At 39.0% G+C, this 26925-nt stretch overlaps 2 protein-coding genes across 8 annotated transcripts in view; both read right to left on the bottom strand.

The window, feature by feature from the left end:
* Positions 1 to 17304, bottom strand: part of CALU (calumenin) — a 34761-nt gene extending 17457 nt beyond the window's left edge. The window contains exons 1-3 of one of the 2 annotated variants that reach the window (XM_077126198.1): positions 17173 to 17304; positions 7466 to 7697; positions 3258 to 3451 (exon numbers count right to left, since the gene is read on the bottom strand). In XM_077126198.1, coding sequence (XP_076982313.1) covers positions 3258 to 3451; positions 7466 to 7686 — 415 coding nt within the window. In that variant the 5' untranslated portion in view covers positions 7687 to 7697; positions 17173 to 17304. Of the gene's footprint in view, positions 1 to 2990; positions 3185 to 3257; positions 3452 to 7465; positions 7698 to 17172 lie in introns of both variants that reach the window. The other variant, XM_077126276.1, reaches the window with a different exon arrangement.
* A 163-nt stretch (positions 17305 to 17467) lies between these two features.
* Positions 17468 to 26925, bottom strand: part of GARIN1B (golgi associated RAB2 interactor 1B) — a 29142-nt gene continuing 19684 nt past the window's right edge. For 5 of the 6 annotated variants that reach the window (XM_077125848.1, XM_077126084.1, XM_077125929.1 and 2 more), the window contains exons 9-10: positions 25181 to 25348; positions 23240 to 24363 (exon numbers count right to left, since the gene is read on the bottom strand). In XM_077125848.1, coding sequence (XP_076981963.1) covers positions 24350 to 24363; positions 25181 to 25348 — 182 coding nt within the window. In that variant the 3' untranslated portion in view covers positions 23240 to 24349. Of the gene's footprint in view, positions 18175 to 23239; positions 24364 to 25180; positions 25349 to 26925 lie in introns of those variants that run through there. The other variant, XR_013161707.1, reaches the window with a different exon arrangement.

Below are 26925 nucleotides of genomic sequence, written 5' to 3'. Positions count from 1 at the left end.
AATTGATCACGGGGTTGTATGTACAACTATATGATGATACTGTGAGCTAGTGATTATATACTTCAGATGGTTTGTATGGTGAATATATCTCAATAAAACTGCATTAAAAAAAAAAGTCAGGCTCCCTTAAGAAGCTAGATACCTGAGACCTTCTCTCCCCTATTAAAGCTACTGGGACTCAAGCAACAGAATAACACCACTTTGGAAGGTCACACTTTGGTTTTCTAAGCCAACCCCAAAAATCTGTCATGTTACAAGTTACACCTGACAGTTATAGGTACTGTCTTCCCATTTATAGAAAATTCCAGAAAATGTAAATTAATCTAGAGTTAAAGAAAGTAGATCAGTGGTTGTCTAAGGAAAAGGGTATGAAGGTGAGTCAGATTACAAAGATGCATGAGGAAACTCATTATCTTGATTGCAGTGATGGTTTCATGGGTCTATACATAGATCAATACTCATCAATTGTGCATTTTAATATAACCAGTTTATTGAATGTCAATTACACCACAATAAAGCTGTTAAAAAATAAAAATTAGATTACAACAAAATTGAATTGAGCCTATTTGTTAAGATGTTGAACTGCACAAGCAGAAGTTATCTATTCTCCATATAAGTATCCAGAAGAATGAAATGTAGTCTCTTTAAGCTAAAAATGTGAATGGGACTAAACTACAGAAAAGGAATACAAATATCTTTTCAATTTGTGTTGCCCTGTGGACCAAATAAGGTAACAGATACAAAACTTTGAAAAGTAAAAGATACCACATTAATGGTAAGAAATTATCGCTCCTGTAACATACTGATCAAGTAAAAAAGATATAGCACTAGTTTTATAAAAAGAACAATGGTGGCCCTTTAACAATAATAACACCACACTGTTGACGTGTTCACCCTTTCCACCTTTAAACATAGTTAAAATAAACAAAAATGACTGTTCTATTTTGAGCACTGAGCAGCCTGAAGCTCCATTCTTTGAGTGTCAAAAATTCACTAAGACAGCTTATCGAATCATGAGGCTCTGGGACCCTATATATGTATACTCAAAGTCATAATATGTTGGAGATGGAGAATTTAAGGAAAATATCACCTTGTTTAAATATTAAGGCATCTATCTCTTCAAAACAAATCTAAAATAACAGTACCAACTATGTAACAAATAAGAAAGATAAAAGAAGGTAATTTAATAAGTAAGACTAGCTTCTTAGCTAAGCATCCTCTCCTCCTTGGGGTAAAACATGGTGACTGAAATCAAGTACTCTGAAAACAATATGTACATATATAAGAATGAAAAATTAAGATTTAAGACTTTATTTTTAGTGACTAAACTTCAGTGTCACATCTACCCTAAGCACCAGTTTACTGCCCTCACTGGCCTATACACAGCTCTGGGGAGGCTCTTGATCTAATTTTGGTACAGGCAGGCTGGACCTTAGTACTGCATAGCATACTTATGGTAGAGACCGTGTTAACATTCCTTTTGTGGAAAGCAGACTGATTTTAAGAGCTAAAATGATTTATATCTAAACTCTAAATTGAATTAGGAACACAGACCACCCAAAACTCCTCAGCCCTTCTCTGAGCCAACTCATTACACCCTGAGAGCTGTCCACCCACACACCTCTAAAAGATGCCTTATAAAGCCATTGCTTTTCCAACCAGTGCTTCAGCTTATGCAGTCTCAGTAGAAATACCCATTATGCTGAATCATACGCCACGTGAGGCAACAGAGCTCTCAACAGATTTTTATGCACGTAATCATACAAAGATTTAAATATTCATTCTGGGCAGCAAGTGAGTTCCTAGGTCTGAGCTGAAATCTATTAGTATGCCACTTTGTTTAGATCACCAATAGCCTACCCATTGCTTTAAATTTATTCTTAATTCAAATAAACCAGGAGAGTGTCGTGTCTTGGCCTGAGAGCAAGAAGCACTGATGCCTCTTCATCTGCACTGACTTTTTAATACATGTGTTCTTAATTGGGTGAAGGATATGTTTGGCTCTTGGCTAAGTGTCAAGCACTGAGAGATTTCCACTTTAGTCTTAGGAATGAGAACAAGCCCAACACAGAAATAAAAGTCTCTTCAGCAGAAATGCATGCAGTCCTGTAATTAACAAGGACAGCTGGTTATCTAGTGGAGAAACAGCCCTTTATACACACACTGTCTGTTAGTCAGTGGCGGAGAATGTCTGCGCTAATCCAGAAATTTGTCTCATTTCCAGAATAAAAATGCAAAAAGTAATATTTAATCATTCTCATCTCAAACTGTATCCAAGGAGTGTCACTCCTAGGTCATCAGTAAGATTGCCACCTAGTATTCAGCAGCAGTCAAACGCAGTAAGTAAAAGAAAATTACAAAAACAGGTGGCCCAAGCATATAAGCTACCAAATCAATCGAAAGCAATCAAATAACATTATTTGCCTTAAAGCACGCGCAAAGCAGGCTGGTAAACTTATGTGCCAGAGAAAACAAATGGGAAATTTTAATTTCCAAACTTTAGTAACTAGACATGTTGAAATAGTTAAATTTTATCCAGGAAAGCTAGTTTATTTGATTTTTATTTTATTAAGACAGTAATTTTCCTACTATTCTCACCAGTTAAAAAACAATCTAATTTAGGTTGAATTTCAGGTCCCACACTTGAACGTAACCATGTTAGGAAATATCTCAAAGCCTCTTGCTTTGCATTGCTGGAACAATGCAGCCTTTTAAATGAGATCTCCAAAAACAGTTTCTATGAAGGATGACAGAAAGGAAAAATAATAAAATACAGCTGAAATGCTAAATAGATGATCCATGCCTCAGAAAACCCAAATCAAATAAATTTAGAAACACATAGTATACAAATTTAAAATTAATGAAATAAGAGGGAAATCAGTTTAGCACTGAACTATTTAAGCACAATTTCTTCCTCTCCTTTACTGTGACCCATTTGTTTCTTTGACTCAAGGCCATGGTCTCTGCCAGGCTGACATCTTGCCCCTTACCCAGGTAAGTGCCATAAGTCACGTTTCTGTACTCATCCCAGGAGATTAATCCGTCTTGATTCATATCAAACTCCTGCCATTGGTTTTCAACATTGTCATATATGTATTTCTTCTGGGCGTGCTTAATCCAGGATTTCAGCTCCCCCTCCGTCACAAACCCATCTTTATCCGCGTCTATTTTATCTACAATCATTCTACAAGACAAAACAGTTACGTTTCAAGGTGCCGGCTCCACAAGGTTTTTTCCCCCAGATAGTAGGGACCTACCTAAAACGTAGCCGTAGGTGGCATTTTTATACTCCTCCCAGGAAACGAGGCCGTCCTCATTGAGGTCATGCCCCTTCCACTGCCGCTCTACATCCTCGTAAATCCAGCGCTTTTGTGCAAATTTAATCCAGTCTTTGAGCTCATCCACAGTGACAAACCCGTCCTTGTCGCCATCTATTTTACTTACAATCTTTCTGTAGAAAATGTAGAGAAATCCAGCAAGAGGTTAAAGGGACACAAGGCTCTGGACTTAGCCAGGTGTGTTCTGTGACCATAAAAGTTGCCCAAGCAATGGAAATAAAAAATTGTTTCCAAAAGAAAACTGTCAGAGAAGGCAACTGAATATTTTTCTCTTACGTGGCCCAGTACTGGTCTGTAATGAGCCATCTAAATGAAGTAAGTACAGACTATGTCTGATGCACCTGAATCAAAAAGCAAACTCAGCCTATCCCTTTAGAGGCAAGTTTCAGTCTATGGCCAGAGTTCAGGAATAAATATCCATTCCTACCTAGATCCTTTACTCTTTGCATAAAAATCATATAAGTCTTTATGCTTTTATTTGTTTTAGAAAAAAATCCCAATTTCTCAGGAAAATAATTCCAACCACTTAATATAGTCCTCTAAAGATTCAAAATATTTCAATCAAACCTTTAAAAAACTCAGTTGCTTTTAAAAAACCTACTAAAAAATACAGGGATATCAAAAGCAGTTCTGAGATTACATATATTGCAGGGCAAGATTATTAAAAAATAGGTATACAAAGACAAAAGGATTTTTATTATAAAAAAAAAAGGCTAGCAATTTATTATACACTGAGATGCTGATTTGGATTTTTACAATCCAGATGTATGGAAACAGAAAATTCTGAAGAAATGAGGTAGTAAGAATTTCTATCTCTGATTATGAGAATGTTAAAAAGCTGAGAGGGTTAGACTGCAGATGATAAAGCAAAACAAGAATGCCAAAGTATCAATAAATTTCTTCCTTTATGAACTTCTTCCAAATCTGACATCTTAATTAAGGACTTTAAAAAACACACACATGATATGAAAACTCCTGGTTAAAGATGTATTAACTTATTTAGGAGAGGCTAAAACAACCTACATAAAATCACACAAGCAAGTGATTTTCCTGTCTGGAATAGGAATTTTAAATAAAAACTTTTAAGATTTCAGAGGAATGAAATCATGGCAATCTCTTAGGTTCTTTACTTGCAGGACTGAAAAAGACTGTCATGTGGTACGTGGTAGTAAATAATGTCTTTTCCTAGTTTGTGTTCAGTTTATAAATACAACATAGGAAAGCAATTAGAATCATGGAGTACTAACAATACTATGAAGACAGAATAATTTTGATACTGATGTGGCATCAGTCATATCTATTACTTAAATCCTATAATTAACAAGACTCCTCCTTCAGAAAATGTGTAATCTAGTACCTTTTGCTCTCAAATGATAACAGGGAAGGTAAGCAGTAAGAGGGCAGCTCTTAAGTACACTGCTCTATCCAAATGGACGTGAAGACAAACATTTTTTTGCAACTTTAACCTTGTAGATTTTAAACAATAGAAACACATTAAGTTATACTGGTATTGAAAATGTCAGCATTATCTATAACAGGATCCAGTTTGTGCTAAATTGGTACTGACTATCACTACAGCCCACTGTACAAATTATCAGAACCCTTCTCATTACCCAAAGAAATTTCTGAACTATTATAAATAGCCTAAAGAAAGGGACTGTCCAGTTAAAAAAGCCATATGATTGTTCAAGGTGGGATTTTCTTAATGAAGATGACCAAAAGCCATTCTATTTATTTTAATGGGAATATTTCAAATGGTCAACACGCTTTTTCTGCATAGGGATAGATAGTAAAAGATTTTGGGCTTGTGGAGTCGTAGAGGGCCATACAGTCTACTTTTCTTTCTTTCTTTCTTTTTTTTCTTAAAACAACCCTTGAAAAATGTTAAAGCCATTTTTATCTGGCTGGTCATCCAGCCTGCTGAAAGCTGTGAAAGTACAGTGGAAGTGGGCAAGTCCTATATTAGGTTTGAAGCGTTAAACTGATCTTTAAAAACTAATGTAAATTTATGATTTTGTATTCTTATGTCACCAGAGATGCTAGTTATGATGTAGCTAGGATGCTACTAAAAAAAGTATTTGCTCAAGAACAGAAATAATACCCTCAGTGGGCCTTTTGTTAGATGGGCTCCCGAAGGACCTATAACACTCTTGAAATTTCAATATGTCAGGATGCAAAATTAAAAATTCTATCAATGTTAATGTGGGTGCATTTTTCTGAAGAACAGTTCTCACATGAGATAAAATGTCCTGTCAACATTTTTAATTAATAAGAAAAAAGAACTGAAAAGTGTATATTAGAACTGTTTAAAAATGCATCCTATAGATACATTTAGATATAACACTAGTAATAATATTTAGATATTATATAATTATTATATAATAATATTTAGGTATTTAGTAATTTTATTAAAGAATTTAAAAATCAACTAAAAACTATTTGCCTTATAGATAGACAGAACAGAGGAGGAATCTGCCATTCCCAATGTCTGGTGTAAAAGTCATCTATCAAAACAATGTTTAGAAACGCTACAGTGAGTTACAAACAAAAAAAAATCCACCTGGGATTCTTGATTCTAACAGTATGTTACCATATAAACTAGGGTTACTGTCACTATTTTTATAATTTAGGAGTCTGCTCAAATGTTGAAGTTTTGCTAATATTTACTAATGACAAAAATATAATAAATAATACTCTCTCCAATGAAAAGTATATAAAAATAAAAAACAAAAATAATACTGTGCTTATTATATAAACTATATAAAATTATATAAAAAATAGTACTCTCTCCAATGAAAAATGCTAGCAGAGCTAGCAAAACGCCAACATATTCTCCTTAAAGTACCAGCTACCTTAAATGACACCAAACCTAAGGGCACTTCATTGTTTAAGAGTTATATTGCAAAGAGGTATGTGCAGACTAAATGGTGAATTGGTTTTACATGAAATCAACAGGTGTGATATGAAGACTGAGCACACCCCTCTTGCATTTCATTTATAGCCTGGAATATTAGCATAGTTATAAGATTAAAATGAAAATTAAGCATGTCTCTGAAAATCAGAAAAGTAACCTAAAGAAACTGAGTCTTTAATATATTTCTGTTGTCTCCATCTACTCTCAAATATTTTGGGATAGTTGCTCATTCTACATAGCAAACTCTTTTGAATATTTCTGTCAATGTCAAAAAACAAAATATACCTCCCAGCTAGCAGATAATCCAGAGAAATAATACAATAAATTTATTCTGAAGCATCTCCCAAAACAAATCCCATAATAACGTCTAATAATCACAGCATTACTCACAGATGGCTGAATATTTTTGGCAATTAGTATGCCTGAAGGAGAATGTGGTATAATTTTCCAGACAAATCTCTTGAATGTAGTTAAAAATGTTGCCCAAAGGTGCTCAGTTGGAGAAATTTTTTTTTTATTAAATTGACCTACATTCCCTTAAAATGCAAAGCTTTGGCATAGCCAAAAAAGATATCCTCAGAGCCCCAATTAGAATAATCAACTGAAACGCTACCAGCCTCTTTAAAATATTCTGGAAAAATAGCCGCCTGCTGAGAGAGCCACAGAACTTATGGCCCAGCTGTTACGGATACAGTAACTAATGCATTAGGACTATTATGTATAACAGTATTCTATAAGGATAAAATTTATTTATTTTTTAATTAGGCAAACACGGTCAAAGACATCTTGGGAAATCATAAACTTTACAGAAATTAGCCCAGGGGTCCAATTTGTAGTTTATTAGCCACTTAAAAACTTAACTTGGGCAATAATGAATAGCTCACAGTTTTTAAGCAGCAGAGAAGCCCTACTATGCACAATTTTTTTTCAAGGATCCAGATGATGCAGTTCAAGCTGCATCCCATAGTGCTTGGTACTTGTATACAAAAATGGTTTTGCTTTGTAGAATGAGGGAAAAACTGTTATTCAAGAGAAACATATGAAAGCAAACTGTTGGTTAATTTTTAGCAGTAGCAATTCTGTGATTAGTGTTCAGAAGATATAGTTCAACATAGCTTTACTGGGCAACTGAGCCAGAAGAGGAAAAAAAAGAATTAGCTGAATTATAAAGAATGCCATTATCCTAATTAGCCCCCAAAAGCTGGCATCTTACCCAAGCCTTTCCTTGCTCTCTTCTGGTGTCAGCTGATCAAAGGTCTTTGCTTCTTCAGCACCCAGGAAGGCATCATGGTCATAATCAAAACTCTGAGCATCATCGTGAACCTTGTCACTAAGCTGAGGTTCATGGTGTACACGGTCCTTCTTTTCTGTGGGCTTGCTCAAGGCAAAGACTGTGCACAGAGACAGGCACATAAGAAACTGTTGCAGGTCCATGATAATCAGACCTTAAAGAAAGTGAGAGATAGTATGCTTAATAATTAAACAAGAAATTAAAAGCTCAAATCCCAGTTGGAGTATTAATGTGATACCCAAATCTATGCAAGTCATCTACAGTCTCCTCCCACTATTATTACTTAATAAGTTAGGGAGAGTATCAGAGTCTCCAGTTATTTCTTCAGAGAAATTTTCACCAATTTCCTTCATCTGACTGAAGGCTAACAGGTAATTTATGGTTAAAAGGTCCACCTTCTTCTAAGAAGTTTCCATTAAAAACATAAAAAAGTAAAGCTTTAATCTTTTACCCAAGTTTATAAAACTTGAATGTGAAAGGACCAAGATTACATCCAGACCTTTTCACTCCAAATCCTTTACTTTTGCAATACAGCAGGGGTCTGATCTTTAAACCTGATTGGTTACCACAATCACCTAGGAAAACATTAAAAAAAAAAAAAATCTCCCTACTGAATTAGAATTGCTGAGGTTGAACCCAGGCAACTGTAGTTTTAAAAGCTTCTCAGGTGATTCTGATGATCATCAGATTAAGAAACAATGAAGCATTCAGGCAGTTTCCTTGGCCTATAGCACCAGGGTTTCCCCATTTACTACCCAGGCACAACCTCAAATTACTTTAAAAAACAAACCAATCAGATGGTATGGCCACAGATAACAATTACTTTATCCTTCTTTATTTACAGCAGTGTTTCCCAAATTTGCCAGGGCATAAGAACCACCTTATTCAAAGAACAGACTTGCAGGTCCTACCCCCACACCCTCAAAATCTCTGGAGTCTTCAGGTGATTCTTATGAACCAGCACAAGGCTGGGACACTTTATCTAAAAATGTGACAAGAAATTAGAGAGAATCTGCAGGACGGCTATCTGTGTAGAACACTCTACAGATACTCCACAGTACTGTCAGAGAGGTTTCAAGGTCTTGGAGAGAAACTGAAAACTTAAAATCTAGGGGAAGGATTTTACCAGGTTTTCATATTTTAACTAATCCTTCATTCTTCACGGATACTGGATGCTTTTTCTACCTGTAGTGAGGATAAGATTTTGGAATTTCACGTTATCCCTTATTCCCTGTGTGACCAATGAATGGTTCCCTTACTGGATGGGAAGGTGGTTGTTAGGCATAAGCTAAGTACAAAAGAATGCTGTCTCACACGAAAGTTAAATATATTACACCTTGTCTTATTATGCAGGTTAGAGAAAACCAGTCACAGACTTCACCTTACCACAGGAAGACACTAGTGGAGCTATTCTCAGGGCTCACATGTTCAATTTAAATACTTAAAAAATGAGAAAATTCTTTCAACACAGCTTCTAACTCAGTTCTCAATCCAGGATCATCTAGGGATTTTTTTTTTAAGCAACTATGACACCTCAACTGCATCCCTGATCAATCAAATAAGATTATCTCAGAGTGACCCCTAGGCATCAACATTTTGAAAAGGCTTCCTAGGTGATTCTATGCATGGCAGAGTTGAGAACTGGTTTCTAACAAAACTCTCAAACAGCTACAGTAATATCATTAACAATTCTAGACTGAATCTCAAAGCGGGCACTTTAAACCAACACTTCTGCTTACAGAGAAAAGGAAGGGGCTCTTAAGATATTTGACACAAAAGTATACTTAATGTGAAAGAACTGCACATATCTGATCCTGTCTCAAGGTCTTGGGAACTAGAATGAAGCGAAAGAATTGTGCTGAGGGATAAAGAAATTAAATATGTCTACAGGTATTCATATTTTAAAAGGTACTGTCACTGATAATGTGATGGTAGTTAAGGCTCTCGTGAAAATCATTAGAGGAAGCAGAGTGAAAACAAGACCATGAGACCCACAGAGAAGGGGCTAGAAGGTGGTACTTTAGTTGCCTCCACCAACGTCAGATCGTGGCTGTCTTTGAAAGTTCATCAGCGTTGTTTCATACGGTTCATGGAGAAAGTCAAATTTGCATTTAAAGATGTTCAATGACTACAATTAATAATGGTGAAAAACTGGAAAATAAGATAAACCAGAGAACTGGTAAAATATACTTAATCTCTATCATGGGATAATACATAAAAGTTAAAAAGAATGAGGTGGAACACAGAACTCAACAAGATATGCTAAGTGAACAAACAATCAAGTTGCAAAACAATGTTAAAAGATCTCATCTGTGTAAAACACAAAACTAAACAACCTCCCTATATTATTTACAGTTGTATAAATTATAACATACACATGAAAATGGTGTGGAAGGCTCAACATCCATCTCTAAATAGTGACAGCCTCTGGGTCCAGGGATAAGAGATGAGAGTGAATTGGTGATGCTGGTGTGAAGGTGAACTTTAATAATGCACTCTATTGTGTTATCTAATTTTTAAAAATGAGCATGTATTCATGTATATATCTTTTTGTGCGCACTGCTTTTTAATTAAAATACTTTTGTAAAAACTTTTCAATATTAGGAGGCAAAGCAATAATTTTCAAGCCATTAATTCAGGTTGAAAAAAGAAATTTAAGGAAATATACATTTCTATCCTCAAGACATAAAAGAAACTGTATTTCTAAAGTAAAATATACTGTTCTAAGTAAGTAACATTCTGGCTTATCTTTCAATAACTGAACTGATTCAACAAATCAGTGGAAAAAAGCAGACTAAAATGCTTTGAGGCTTAGTTACTTTCTTTAATATGTCAAAGTAAGTCTGACTTTATTTTAGGGGAAAATAAAACTTCTATCTCAAGCACAATTTCTTAGACAAATAACACTTGTTAAAGACAAGGAATAGGAGTACATATTACTGGTGTTTTCTGCTATACCCAAGCAATATCCATAATGTTAAGAGGCTTACATAATCAAGTGAAATCAAGAGTCACAGTGACAAAGGATTTTCCATATGTCTACAGGTAATGAGAATTATTTAGGAAAATGTTATGGCACTTAAATTACATATAAATTATATTCCCAGAATAAAATACAGTGTAATGCCCTAATGACTCTTACAAACCCCAAATATTACAATATGAATAAATGCTTACACTTATCATCTAGGCTTGGAAAGGATAGGTACTATGCAAAGTATCGAGACATATAAGAATGTAACAGACTGGTTCACTTGTGATTTCGAGGGAAAATTACAAGGATAAGAAAAGAATTCAAGAGATTAAAAGCCAAGTAACCTGGCTTTATATCATTTCTCCATCTCTCTTTTCTTCCCCTCTCTCAATAAAACTTCCAGTCCCTACCCCTCTATAGGTTCCTCCATTCTGACATTTTCCAGGTCTCCACAACCCCAAACCCATCTTTCCCACTCTGCCAATTCCTTCAAGCTTGCTGTTCTCTTTCACCTACACAGTTCTCTAGTTGTTGTCTACACTGTTGCTTTTGCTTCCTCATCAACCACTTTGATTTAAACTCAGCTTTCCACATTACACAGATGAAACTGTTTACCTAAAAAGGTCATCAAGGGCTACCTGAAGAACAAAGCCATTGGTCCTACCCAGTCCTTGAACTCTCTGCAGTGGGCAATGAAAAAACCTGGATGTCAAATAACTTAAAAAACTATCTATCTATATTTATATTTAATCTATTTGTCTGTCTATCTATCTATCTATAATATAGAGAGAGATCGACTCTTTCTGCCCACATAAACTATACCAACTTCTGAGTACCAGAAACTTAACTAAAAGCCTTCTTGTTTTATGAATATAGACACTAAAAGAAATAGTACTACAGTGCACGGGTGGTTCAGTGGTAGAATGCTTGCCTTCCATGCGGGAGACCCGGGTTCAATTCCCGGACCATACACCTCCTTCTCCAAAAAAGAGAAAAAAGAAATCGCACTTGATTTATCTAAAACCATATACATATAAAAATGTTCAAGTAGAAACAAAGTATAGCGTCCCTTAAGACAAGGATATCTTACGTGGAAAGACATGAGAAGAAACAGTACAAAAAACTTCACACAAGGCATTTAAAGAACTACATTAATTTAATGCAGTTCATTTCTGCTGCATCCTATTTTTTTCAACCAAATAATAAACAGTTAAATATCCCTTCTTCTTTTCCTTCCTTCAACCATCACAGGTACGCCTCAATGGATAACAGAATATCAGGGAAAATTACTATATATATACAGTGCTATATATATACTATATAATATATATATGAATATATATATGAAGGACTTAGCTATTCATGAGCTTTCACTATGTGATTTAGAAGGCAAGTCAATGGCTGTGAAAAATTCATCTCCCTATCTCCCATTTCTCAAGTGACCTGCAAGTTTATATCTCTAAAATTCTGCCCTTTTCTCATCAAAGGCAGCATCTAATATTTTTTATTAAACAACAACCAGTCTAGACCTGCACCATTAAGGTAGTCTTCTAGTTTGCTAGCTGCCGGAATGCAACACACCAGAGACAGATTGGCTTTTAATAAAAGGGGATTTATTTCATTAGTTCTTCAGAGGAAAGGCAGCTAACTTTCAACTGAGGTTCTTTCTTACATGGGAAGGCACAGGACAATCTCTACTGGCCTTCTCTCTAAGCCTCTGGGTTCCAACAACTTTCCCTGGGGTGAGTCCTTTCTGCATCTCCAAAGGCCTGGACTGAGCTGCTAATGCTGAGATGAGGTATGCTGAGCTGCTTGGGCTGTGCTACATTGAGCTCTTTCATTTAAGCACCAGTCAATTAAGTGAAACATCATTCACTGCAGCAGGCACACCTCCTAGCCAACTGCAGATGTAATGAGTAACAGAAGAGGTTCACATACCATTGGCTCATGTCCACAGCAACAGAAATAGGCATGTTCACCTGGCCAAGTTGACAACTAACTACCACAGGTAGCCACTAGCCATGTGTGTAATTACACATTACACACCTGTAATGTGGCTAGTATCTATTAAGATATGGTGTTATCTAGGGGTGAAAGTCTCCCTGGTGAGGTGGGAGATGACTCCCAGGAATGAATCTGGCCCGGGCACCATAGGATCAATAATTTCTGACCGAAAGGGGGAAAAGAAGTGTAACTAATAAAGTATCAGTGGCAGAGAGAGTTCAAATAGAGTCAAGAGGCTACTCTGGAGATTGCTCTTACGCAAGCTTTAGCTAGGCATTGCTACCTACCATAACCTGCCAACCCCCAACCAGGACCATTCCAGCCAATCCCAAAGAACACTCAGGGTAATATAAGATCCCACCAAGGTTCCATGCATGTGTATAACTTCCCAGAAACCTAGAACCTTCAGATGGGTCCCTGAACCAGATACATCCTGAAACCTAGAGGGCCATCCTCTCCAGAATATCAGATAGTTCCATCTCCCTACCCCATATTAGTGTCAGACCCTTCCAACATGAAAAGGTTAGAATGGCCATAGCCCAAACACCCGTAAAGAGAGGGAAAGAAAGATCAAAGGTGATGGTGGAGTTATACAGAAAAGACAGAACTTAACAAATGAATATGACTGTTGAATCATTAAATTGATATCTCTTTTAGTCTCCAGTATCTTAAAGCGGCTAGAAGTAAAAATGTAAAATTGTGGAATTGTAACCCATGTCAAACTCTGAAATATGTTTTACAACTAATTGTGGTGCTGTACTTTGAAATTTATAGTTTTGTATATATGTTATTTTTCACAAAAAAAGAAGGGAAAAAGTTGATTGTGGTTATAAAAAGATATTTAAGCCTTCTAGCCTCTTATATTCTGGAGCAGGTACAAGAAAAAATCTGAGAGGATCTTGTGTCATAGCCCATGACAAACTCTGGGACCTGTCCTGTAACTTCTTGTTGAGGTGTGCTTTGAAAACTATTGCTTTTTTATTTCTCTGCTTTGTTTATATGTTATACTGTACAATAAAAAAGGTAAAAAAAAAAAAAAAAGATACGGTGTTATGACATAAAAACTGATATTTTAGATATATTGGATTAAATACATCATTAAATTACTTTCATGTTTCTTTCTACTTAATATGACCGATGGAAAATTTTAAATTATATATGTGATTTGCATTTTATTTCTTTTTTCTTTGCATGGGTAAGCACTGGGAATGGAACCCGGGTCTCCGGGTGAGAACTCTGCCTGCTGAGCCACTGTGGCCCGCCTTGCATTTTATTTCTATTGGACAGTGCCATGTTAAAAACACAAACTGAAGGGCTAGAATAGGAAAGAGATCAAGGAGCTATCACCCTCTTGCAGTATGTCATCAATAGTGGGCTTCTACAAAGTTTTCATGAATTGTTCCAGTAATTTATAAAGAGAAAAGATTAATGGTATAAGGTTGAATTTCCTTTCATAATGAGTCTTTTTAAAAAGTATTTTTGAGATATCTTCATAACACCATATAGTCCATCTAAACTATAGAATCAATGGTTCACATTTTCATCACATAGTTGTATATTCATCACCATGATCATTTTTAGAACATATGTATCACTCCAGAAAAGGAAATAGAGAAGAAAAAATCCATACATTCCATATTCCCTGCCCCTTATAACAATGTTTTAAGAATTAATTTTATCCACTAAAAAATTTCTTCGAAAGCTTTAAATTCTTATCATTTTTTCCCTTTCCTTCCAGTCATTTTTGGCAAAATCCACTGGTCACAGAACACTTAAATTGCTTCAGGGAAATAGATGTCTGGATCAAATTCAACTTCTCAAGAACATTAACATTTAGTGACCCCACAGTTATTGTGGCTGATCAAAGACCAACTGCTCAATGTTAACAAGTGGGAGAAATGGGTGTGGTGGTAAAATTCCAGTTTTCTGAGCTGGATATTCAGAAAAGCCATTTCTCTGTAACAGCAAAAGGAGGATCTTCCTCTTAAGTATCTACTTCACCTGCCGGGGAGGGAAGGTAAGGGCAGCCTAAAAGCAACAATTTAAGTATATTAAGCAGCAGGATTATGAAAACTAGAAATTAAAGTTTTCTGGTTATCTATCTGACATTCTTCACATACAGACTTTAGTACAAATACCGCCAATGGATTACCACATTAAACTAATAACGTTATCTGTCATCATTTGATAAAAACTATGATACAAACCATTTGTTAAATGGAGCTTACATGAGTTCAGAGGACATTCATTTACAAGACAGGTGAGTATACTAAAAAGAAAAATTTTGCTGTAGAAGAAAAGCTCTGAGAATGACTGAAAGAATTACTCGGCCTTTATTAGCTCTATGACCAAAGCAACCCAGCAGAAACTTCAAATTTTTCTGGCTACAGAGTGAAAAAACTTTCTTGTAAGAATAAAGTTCTAGAAATTCTGAGAGTTAAAAAGTTTCCTTTTCGTTGATGAAATATAATACATAATTAATTTCCACAAGAATGTTATTCAAAATGTAGGGATATGAGCTCTGATTCCAGGTGTAATTTTGTAATGCATATGTAACATGCATGAAGTCCTTGAGAATTTGTTAATTTAGCTCAACCTCCCTTCAGTGGCAAATGTCTATAATTTAAAGATCTTAGATTAAAAGACTTATTTACTATAATCACTCCTGCTGGAAGTGATCTGTACCTACTCCTCTAAACTTTTATAAAACTTGGTTATACCATTCTATAATAAGGATCATAGCTGTTTTAAGTTGTCTCCTTAGTTGCACTATAAATTCCACATTTTTGGAAGGCAAGAATCTCAGCTAATATAAACTAATACTTGTCTTCAGTCCCTACTAGAGCCTTTTGCACTTTTTAGGTACAAATAAAGTAACAAATTTAGTAACTGGATGATACTTAGCAGTGATCTGGTTGGTTCCTGCTTCATGTGCTTCCCCAAGTCAAATTTCCCTGAATGGATCTGGCTTCCAGCCAGCCACAGAGAAAAGTGTTATCTCAAAAGCATTACGTAACACCCAATACATAAATTACAGCATCAATAATACCCATAATTAAAAGTTTATAGAGAAAAAACCTAAGACCCTATAGCCTAGCAAGCATCTCCTATGGCTACCCCTTCCTCGCTGTTTCCCCATCCTTCCAACACCCCTGGCACACCCATATTACAAAAATCTGTGTTAATGCTAATGTATTAATCTCCTATAGGAGTGCAATGTATACAAAGTACCATCAATAATTATCTCCTGATACATTATCAGATGAATGGAGGCAAACAATGATTATCTTCAGAGTGAAGATGAGGAATTGATTTCAAAGCTGTATCCTGGGTACCCATCCATTCAGGTTCACTCAATATATCTTAATGAGCTCATGGTTCTCCCTATTTCACAGCCCTAGTGGTAGTTCTCAAAAGAATCCTATTGGAGATCCCTGAATCACGGTGGAATCTCAGATTAGGCCTAGGCAAATTCATCCTCTCTCCACAAAAGTACAATCTAAGGGTTATCTCTGGACCTCTTCCGTAATGGTCATGGTTCAATACTTGGTTAACTAAATCCACTGAATAAGGTCAAACATGCATTTGTCTTGTGTCAAGTTCCATTCCTACGCAAACAATAATCTATCAGAGATACCACGGTTCTCCCACCAAACTGAATAAACTACTACAACAAAAATTAAGGAGCCACCTTATCCCGAATCCATGATCGCTGATTTTCGAGCCCAGGCTAGCAAGTGAATGCAATTCAATTCTTAAAGAACTCTAACACTGGGACTTTACACCCTTAATGTTCAAATCAAAGACCCAAAGTTTTAGCAGGAGACCCAGGGAACTTTGTCTCTGATGCAAAATAAGCTTTCGACAATGCAAACCAAACTCTACCATACTCTTAATCATGGTAGCTGCAGGGAATTAAGTTTACTTCCAAACACAGCATGCCTCAAGTCACAACCAGGGCCTGACGTTACTAGCAACAAAAACAAGGTAAAAGGTTTTACGCCTAATAAAGTTTAAACGATTTTCTATCGTTGGTCGAAATATACAGCAAAACAAGCAAGTTCGAAACATTAGGCTTTTCTTTAAAATTTAAACATCACAACATCTTCATTCCTTCTTTTTCTTGTTGCTACACCCTCAGCGAACAAGACTTTCTTGGCAGAAGCATTCAACTCTCAAGCTATGGCCTTGGGGCGGGGCTGGAGGGCACAAGCAAGACCTGAGCGAGAAGTGGCCGGGACCTGTGGATAACACTGCACAGCTGCCCTCGACCTTCAGGAGGCAAACAAGAGTGACCCTTTGGTCCGACAGACTTGGTGAGTGGCCAGGGCCCAGGGACAGAGGAAGACGAGGGCGCGGGGTCCGCAAGCCAGGAAAACTGAGCCGATCAGGATGGAAAGCCAAAAGCCTGAGTCCGACAGGACCCAGCCCCGCCCGGGAGCGCGCAGGAGGTGAGCGGCGGCCGCCAACCCGGGCTGCGCGCGGAGGGTACCGGAACCTCCAGCAAGCTGAGGCCTGGGGCCCAGACTCTAGGAGCAAGACGGTTCCCGAATAAGGGCACTCCTACTGCACGGGGAGTGAAGCCCGGGGCCAGAAATTAAGTTGAAAGGGACGAGGTGGCCTGGTAGTGCCCCAGCGACGCCGTGCTTACCTTTCTTCTTGCTGCTATCGCCGCCGCCCAGGTTGCCGTGGCCGCGGTCCACCGACCGGCTCCGCTCACGCGCTCAAGCACCGCCCAAGCGGAAGCGACTGCTCGCCCCGCCCCCATCCGCTTCGCCGGAGGCCTCCGAACCAATCAACAACAAACCCGCCTCTGTCGCACAGCTTGTCCAGCCAACCATTGGCTCCACAATCGCCTCACCGGGATTGGCTGGAAAGCGCCACGTCCCCGCGAGCGCGACGAGTTGCGTGGACTGGTTTCCCGCCCAGCTCTTGTCCCGGGCCCTGTGGGGATGGCGGGCTCCGGCCCCCTGTTCCCGGTGGCGTGTGGGCGCGGCCGTCTTGACGCCACGTCCCCATTCATAGTGCGTGACTCTGCCGCTTCAGGGCTTCCTGGGTTACCCTGCGCGTTATCTTCATGTCCGGAGCACCGGGGCAGAATTAATGCGACACTTATCAGTCACCAACTATGTGTTGAACAATTCCAATTTCTTTTCCTTCGCAAGTGAGCTACCTAACTGATGTGGTATCCTACAGAAGTCTCTCCACAGTTTGGCTGTAGTCTTATCTTTCAGCTTCATCTCACATATCGTGCGCTCTGTGAGGAATCGTTGTGGCGTTCCCTAGCAGACTGCTCTTTCACATCTTTTTGGTCTGTATTCATCTAGCTGTTTCCTCAGCCCGGAATAAAGGAATATGTCCGATTCTCTGCCTTGTGAACTTCAAATCCCACTTCAGATGTTCGTTCTAGAAACCTCTCCTAAACTAATACTACTGAAGAATCTTCACTTGTTTGCCTTATAGCACTTGGTATTCATATATTCAGTACATGTTGCTGCATTTTGTTATAAGGACTGCCTCTATCCTCTGTACTAAGCTCCATGTAGCCATATTCATCTTTGTATCTACAGCTCTGAACTTACTGCCCAGTTCAAAGTAGATGCTCAATAATGATTAATTTAACTGAATCTGGATGTCAGAAAGCTGTATGTCTCTGTTTAAGAGGAAGACAGGAAATTATTCATTTTCATTTCATAAAATTAAAACATGAGGGCTACTATGTTGACAACACAAATGAAGTATTAACCTACTATGTTCTTAACACATAAAGCCTCTATAGTTTAAAATCCAGTTGAGAAGTTGAATGGTGATGAAAGAGTTAAAGATAGAACAAGTTACTTTACCTTTTTTTAAAAGCTGGCTTGCATTTAAGTGTCAAGATGAGAAGGTAACTACTGCTGCAGGAATTCAGACAAAAGAATTGACAGTGACCCTTGGTGGTAGACAAAGAGGACTTCAGAAAGTGTGACTTAGGCTGGACATAAAAAGTTCTGAATAGGGCAGGCCATGCTGGCTCAGCAGGCAGAGTTCTTGCCTACCAAGCAGAGACCCAAGTTTGATTCCTGGTGCCTACCCATGCAAAAAAAAAAGAAGGTTCTGAATGGATTGTCCAAAACAAGTAACAGGAGTAACAAAGGAAGGGTAGGAGGTAAATTCTCAGCCAGATAGGGTCTGAGGGAGGTTGGCTTTTTCAGGGAGCTGACGCTCCTAATAAGGATTAACTGTGTAAGAATAGCCTGCTTTTGAAGTCAGGCACAGTGCTAGGTGTTGGTGAAGTGACAACAAATAAGACATGGTCCCTGATCTCAAAGAACAGCAATCTACCAGGAGAGTCATCCAACCTGGAAGGGTCCTAGCAGAGGTTGGATGAGATGTATGGGCTTGGACAGAAATGGAACCCTCAAACCCTGAGATTCTCTGTGGATAAGGGTCTGGCCTAGTCAGGGCAAGAGAAATAGAAATAAACCATCATATACAAGATCATTTTTTAAAGTAGACATAAGTCCTGTACTTAGTGACTACTTGAATGAAAGAAATGGGAATCACTCAAAAATTAAGTTCTAATCATAGAAGACTGGAAGAAGAGCTAAATGAGTGGAATATGAAAGAAATGGGCTGTTCAAGAAGTGTTAAGTTTAGCGTTATGGCAGAGCAGTTAAAGAGAAAGAGCCAATAGGCTGGAAGAGATACTTGGATTTAGGCGAGAGGTCATTGGCCAGGAGGCAGTGGATGGAGCCAAGAGAACAACAAAAAGCAGATTAGGCTTCATGGGAGCCCCAGAGTTAGAAATCAGGTGGAGGAGGGAAAGGACTTGAGGTGTGACACACATAAGAAATGTCACCATGGGCTGCACTAAAGAATCTAGCCCTGGATTCTGTCCCTGAGAGAAGCACTGATAGACTGTGTGGGACAGGTATGATGGTGTCAACCTCAAAAAGCTGATGTTCTGCTTTAAGCATCCTGCGCTGGTTTGAAAGGATGTATGCCCCCTAGAAAAGCCATATTTTAATCAAAATCCCATTTCATAAAGGTAGAATAATCCCTATTCAATACTGTATGTTTGAAACTGTAATCAGATCATCTGCCTGGATGATGTGATTTAGTCAAGAGTGGTTGTTAAAGTGGATTAGGTGACATGTCTCCACCCATTTGGCTGGGTCTTGATTGGTTTATTGGAGTCCTATAAAAGATGAAACATTTTGGAGAATGGGAGATTCAGAAAGAGCAGAGAATGCTGTAGCAACATGAAGCAGAGTCCACCAGCCAGCGACCTTTGGAGATGAAGAAGAAAAACGCCTCCTGGGGAGCATCATGAAACTGGAAGCCAGGAGAGAAAGCTAGCAGATGACGCCGTGTTCACCATGTGCCCTTCCAGCTGAAAGAGAAGGCCTGACTGTGTTCGTCATGTGCCTTCTCACTTGAGAGAGAATCCCTGAATTTCAATGGCCTTCCTGAGCCAAGGTATCTTTCCCTGGATGGATGCCTTTGATTGGACATTTCTATAGACTTGTTTTAATTGGGACATTTTCTCGGCCTTAGAACTGTAAACAATCAGCTTACTAAATTCCCCTTTTTAAAAGCCATTCCATTTCCGGTATATTGCATTCCGGCAGCTAGCAAACTAGAACACATCTCAGCTCTGCTCACAAGGTATTACTGAACATCCACTTCACAAATGAATTTGATCCTTTTCCTACGTGACAGACACTGTTCTAGGCAATGAGGATATACCAGTGAACAAAATGGACAAGCTGTCTTATGGTGCTCATATTCCAGTGTATGAGAGTAGATAAAACAGCCAATAAAAAAGATTAAAAAAGCAAAATATGTAGAATGATGGGTGGCGACAGGTGCTAAGGAGTAAAATAAAGCAGGGAAGGAGATGGGGAATGATGGGACTATTAGGAGTGTGTTGCCACTTCTTTAGGAAGGGTGGCCAGGGAAGACTTATAAAGATGTTGAGTAGTGAGTGAACATTTGAAGTGAAGGTGAAGAATAGTCTATGAAGAGAGAGAAGCAAAGGCAGAGGCCTTGAGCTGGGACCATGTTTGGAGTGTTTGAGGAGCAGTATGAAGCTAGGGAATCAAAGAGGAGAGTAGAAGACTTGAGATCTAAGAAGTAGTAGGAGAGGATGTGGTGAGACTATGTAGAACCTTTAGGCCACTGTAAGGGCTTTGCTTATTATGAATAAGATGGTATGAAAGAGACTGGCTATTTACCAATCTGTTTCCTTTTCTTCTGGGGAACACAAGTAGACTTCCTTCCTCAGTGTGTGACTGAGCTCTGGACAAAAGAAGGAAGGCAGAAATGATGTACACTCTCTCTAATCCTGACCAAGCAAACCTGCCTTGTAGTATTCTCCAAGATCCCTGGAAGCCATGTATTGCAGATGGCAGAGCCATAAGATAAAAGGAGCTCCAGTTCCTTTTAAAGAGTTGTTCACTAACCTGGAACACTCTTTTTATATTTTTTGTAAGAAATAAACTACTAGTTATATAATGCCATTGATATTATTGGGGTTTCTTTCTGCAGAGCTAACATTACCCTAATAATACAGGTAGGAAGCTTGGAAGGTTTTAAGCAGAGATGTGACATGATCTAAGAAGTGACATAGACAAAACAAGGTAAGGTTTAGAACCAGGAGCACATTTAGAAGGTTTTCATAACAATACAGGTTAAGTGAGGAAGATGGCTTGGTGGTAGCAGTGAAAATAGTGAGAAGTGGTCAGATTCTGAATATATTTTGAAAATAGAGTAAAAAGTATTTCTTGATGGCTTGGAAATGGGCTGAGAGAGTAAGGGATGGGTAGTATGACTCCAAGATTTTGAGCAACTAGAAGAATAGAACTTCCATTTCATAGAATTGGGAAGGGTATGTTTTGGGGGATAATGTCGGGGAATTAATTTTGATATGTTCGGTTACCTATCAGCCACATAAATGGAGATATTAGGTAGGCAGGTGGGTATTCAGATGGTCTGGATTAGAGATATAAATTTGGAGTAACTGGTGTACATGTGGTATAAAAGCCATAAGTTTTGATGAGAAAGAAGAACTCCAAGGACTGAACCCTGGAACTTCTAATGTTTAGATATCGTGGAGGAGTGTTGGTGAGACGGCATCAAAGGAAACTGAAAAGCCAATGACAAAGAGTGCGATGTCCTGAAAGCCAAGTGGAGAAAATGTTTCAAGGAGAAAGGAGTGATCACATATGCTACCTGCTGCTGACAGTGAAATGGAGACAGATTGGCCATTGGCTTTAACAACGTGGGCTTCATTGGTAACTTTGACAGGTCAGTGGGGTGATAGGAGCATACCTGATTGGAGGGGTTCAAGAGAGGTGAGAAACTGGAAACTGTTTCAAGGAATTTATAGAGGAGTAGATAAAAATGGAGCAGAGGGGACAGATAGCCAAGAAAAGTTTTGATTTTCTTTTATTTGGTATTTAAATAGAAGAAATGACAGTATGTTTGGGAGAAATACTGGTATGTCTGTTGATAGGAAAGATCTAATAGCAAGGAACAGATTGATGTAGGATAAAGGGAGAGTTGGAACAGTATCCTTCATTAGTGTGAGAGAGTGTGTTATGTAGTATGCAAGGGGAAGAGTTTGATTTTGCTTGTAGCAGGGACAATTTCTCCATATTAAAAAGATGAGAAGCCAGAGCCTATGAGTCTGGGTCCAGATAAGTCATAGAAATGGTGGGGAAACTTTGGAATTCTCTTTTGGTGACTAATATGTTCTTGGGAAAGGGGAAGCTGGGTCATCAGGAGTTTTGAAGAGAGAGGAGTGAAATAACTATTCAGCAGAATGAACAGAGCAGGGAAATGCGTTAAGATTTCCAGGCAACATTAAGAACTCATTTGAGGCTAGTGTTTATGATTTTGAAGTGAGATTGGTTGGTATACCACATGGTTTCCCCCAGGCAAGTTTAGTGGCATAGTGCAGGCACAGAGTCATTATAGAGTTGGATTTAGCTGAGTGAGTAGAAGAAAGCAAAAGACACAAAGGTGTTGTGGGTGCATGCAAGTGGGTGATAATGGTTTATCATTAGGAGGGAAATGGCATGAAGGATAGTGGAAACATGGAAGGAACAATAGATTGTTGGATTGGTGAGGCTGAACAATTATTGGACTCAAAAGGAATGATAGGAGGTGGTATAGCTGGAGAGTGGGAATAATGGGGTAGGAGATGGTTATTAATGACAGATTCTAGGGTAAGATAAATGGAGTCAGTGGCTGAGGATGGAGGACAGGGTCATTGGAGGAGAGGAGTTCAAAGAACAGTGACCAGGATATGGGAAGGATCACCTATGTGGCTCTGAAAGTACCAAGAATTAGGATGCAACATATACTCATAAAGTATGACATTGTCCTAGAGCTTTTTTTTTTTGGTGCATGGTCCGGGAAACGAACCCAGGTCTCACTCATGAAAGGCGAGCATTCTACCACTGAGCCACTTGTGCACCCCTGCTAGAGCTTAGTTTTAGCCCTCCAACCACTTCAGTCTAAAAACCACTTCAGTAAAGGAAAACACCCTCCTGACCATTAGGATATCTTAAAACAAAACATTCAAAAGCCTTTCCAGTTGGAGATTGGGTAGCTTTTCTGAAATACTCACAGTCTGGTTTTTACTGAATGTGAAATACTGTGCATTTTAAACAAAGCGGCCAGTACGTGGGCCATCTGACAGATACTCCTTAGTGATTCTCTGATCTGTATTTTTTTTTTTGGCTTTTACAATGGAGATTTATTCATCTACAAATTTATAGTCTGATTTGTATTTTGTGTGTCTGATTTACCCGTGCTTTGAATCTGTATCTTTTGTTTGGAATTGCTAATTTTATAAGCACTGAGAAGGTATGCCAACATTTTGAGGGGGTGTCATACAAAAACAATAGAACCAGTATTTTTTGTAGGGCTGTGATAGTTGCAAACTTAAAAAGTCTGAACTTCAAAGAGAAATTCAGCCCACTGCACACACTTTTTCTTACTACCTCCTGTAGGAGCTTTTCCTCAGCCTCAAACCCAAAGCCCCATTTGGATACACCAGGACTGGGCTTGCACGTCCAAGTTAGGGATCAGGTTAAGGAAAAACGTACAAAGGTTGAATCAGAAAAGAGGGACTAACAAGAAAAATTGGCAAAAAATAAAATAAAATAAAATACATTTAAGGGGAGGGGTTGGAATTCATTTCTGGCCCCTCCTACTTATCCAGAAAGGTCTAAGCAGAGAAGAAAAAAAAGTGTTGGGTTTTTTTTGTTGTTGTTGTTATGTTTTTTTTTTCATATGGCCTTACTTTCAAGTTTTAAATTAGATAAATAGAAGCTTGATGAGGCATCTCTCAGCAGTGTATTTCTTCTCTCAGCCTCTTCATCTTCTCTCCCAAGTCTCTTCTGTTTCCTCCTGTTACCACTTCTTTATTTCTTCCTCTTTTCTGACTTTTTGCCTCTACCTTTCCCTTTCACCTCCATTCACTTTTCACTCTCTTCCACCTGATCTCTGGTCTTGCTTTCCGTTCATTTGCTTTCGCCATCTCTTGGTCTCAGCCATTCTGAGAGCTCAGCCTGCTGTGGTAGAGTGGAGGTGGGGTGTGGTGGTGCATGGCAGAAAGGACATGAAGTTGCATGGGGAATGAGGCTGCCCAATCGGGATCCCTGACCCTCAGTGGTGTTCCAAGGAAAGGCTATGCGCTCTTCATGAGCTGAGTCTCATTTTCCTTAGTTTTCACTTTCTCTCGTCCATCCAAAGCGAGTCCCTCAGAAAGCTGAATCCTGCAGCGTGGCATTGGCAAGAACTGGATAAATCTTCCCCATTGTGAAAGAATGGCTTCAAATGGAATTTCCTGTGAGTGAGGGGGAGAAGAATGTTCAAAAGGCTACAAATTACTTACAAAGCTCATCTGTGGGCACATAGGAGCTTATTTTAGTTTTTAAAATTGTCCACTAATAAGAACAGAAATCTTATAAAAGCTAGTAGTTTATTAATAATATTTCACTTTAGAAAACATAAACTCACCTCTGCCTTCTGCAGAGATCTAGCTATGGTCAGACAGAGGTACATAGAAGGGACTTAACAAATGTTAAATGGATGGATGGATGGATGAACCTTGCAGCATGGTGAGATAAGAGCTTGGGACCCAGGGAAGTTTAGCCCCCACCCTTGCTCTCCCAGCTTAGCTCCTTCTCACTTCACTCTTTGCACCCCAACCACAGCAATAAGAAAGCTCTCTAAGAGCTTTTAGGAAAGGAAAAGGGAAGCCTGTCTCCCAACCTCCCTACCTTTACTCCTTCTTAGGGAAGACCTCAAAGGAACTCCCTGGAGGAGGCCCTCTGACACCTCCTGGACACAGCAAAAATAAAGCTACAAAAGTGTCACCCTAATCTCTAGCCTTGTAGAGGCACTTGCAGGAACTCTCAGTGGTCTCTGGAAGCTCTGGAGATGCCACATTTCAGAATTTCACTCACTCCAGTTAAGGTAAAGAAGACTGGGCAGAAAAAAGAGGGTTAGGGTAGCTGTGGCTGGCACCCCCCTGCAGCATCCAGGAGTCAGAATCCTGGAACCAAGCCAAGGATCCCAGGACCCTGGACCCAAACCTAGGCCTGAGGTTGAACTCCAGGGCTTGACCTGTGATAGCAGTTGGATGAATTCTGTCACTGTACCTTTGGGTAGGACCAGCTGTGGCCTAGTGCCGGCTGCCAGAGTGCTGAGTAGCGAGAGGGGTTGTGGCCCAGATGGGTTCTCTCTTTCCCACTCTCCGTAGGTGAACGAATCCCTCCAGCTGAGATCTGGGGTGCAAGGGATATGGTCTTCATAGGTAGTGTCTTTTTCTAGGTAGAAAAAGAAATGCATTTGTTTTGAGCCCATGCTCTAAACCACTGCTTTCTGTGAGCAAGGCAGTAACAGTAAAATGAAGGAACTAACATGGTTCCAAAATGTTAACTGTGTGATTTTCCCCAGGATATATGGCTAGTTGAGCTGGCAACAGCCTGGAACACAGATGGCCTGTGCCAGAGCCTGTTTTTGGTCCTCTTTGTCCTGGCTACTCAAAGGTAGTCCATATCCCAGCAGCTTTGGCATCACCTGGGAGTACATTAGAAATGCACAATCTTTGGCCCTCTTGGATCCATCCAGGCCCACTGAACCATTATCTGTATTTTAACAAGATCCCCATGGCACTGTTTGCACATTAAAGTTTGGGGAGCAGTGCCATAGGCCACATCACCCACTGCTGGGGCATGAGAAGGTTCAGCCATCTAGATAAACTTTGGGTGTGTGGTTTTTCCAGCAGGCAGGGAAATGTAGCTCTCTCCTTTTTCATCCAATAGTTCCAAGAGGCTGAGGTGAAACTGTCCTTCCAAACTGGCCCAAAGAGAATGGAAGGGTTTCCTTTTCCCCAAAGAGCTTTGAGGAAAGAGAAGGGTCCAGACGACATCCCATAATGATTAATAACAGCTTAGGAACATCTCAGGAGTGGTAGTTCTAATGGCACCTGTTATCTCATGGCTCTGAAATTCTAATAATTCCTTCAAGTTGCAGAAATAAGTTTGAAATAGTTTCTATTTCTATTTTTCTCCACTCACATATTATGGGGTATGTTTTAAGTGTGTATGTGAGTGTATGTGTGTGTAAAAACAGAGAAATGAGTCACCTTTGTGTTTCAGTCCTAAAACATGGGAAAACAATCATAGACTTAGGAAATCTACTCACCATATTTAGAACCAGGTTGTAAAATGGCAGCCTTCAGGCTGAATTTGGACTGCAGATATGTTTTGTTTGCTCACTAAATGTTGGCTTTAATGGGGGGCAGGGGACAGATACGTCAAATAAAAATCCAGATTTTTGGCTTCTGGCAAAAAATCAAGACTATCTAAATCACCAGGCCTGTACTCCAGCATAGCAACAGTCGAAGCTGAGTAAACCTTCACTTTCTCAGTTGCCACTCTCCCCCCAACACCCTATTGTCTCAATGATGAAACCAAATGTCAGCTGCCAGCTGTTGTTTTACTTATGATGGAGTTGAGAAAAAAGTTAATTATTTCTTATATCCGTATCAGCCAGCCCCTTTACCCATTTATACCACCTGCAAACATTTGTAACACCTGGGCAGTTATACTCCCTGGTTTGGATGAAAGTTGGCAGAACGCTTCTGCCTTTTCCCCTGAGATCTACATAGGCCTCTAAATTTCTAAATATGTTATAACATGATAAGCTGGCTGCCTCTTGAGCCTATCTGGAGAAATAATTTATTAGTGGTGTGATGGCATGGATCTTTTACTGAGCAACTCTTGTGTTCCCAGTCCTGTGCCTGCAGCTGTCGATAATTCAGAGGCATGAGAAATGTTAGTATTGGTTGAATAAATAAGACTTACACCTATGAAACAACTAGGGAATAATGTAAGAGAAG

Source organism: Tamandua tetradactyla, chromosome 1, assembly GCF_023851605.1.
Source record: "Tamandua tetradactyla isolate mTamTet1 chromosome 1, mTamTet1.pri, whole genome shotgun sequence".
Taxonomy (NCBI): Eukaryota; Metazoa; Chordata; class Mammalia; order Pilosa; family Myrmecophagidae; genus Tamandua; species Tamandua tetradactyla.
Note: the sequence above shows the minus strand (reverse complement) of the source record. Positions and strands in the feature narration are given on the sequence as shown.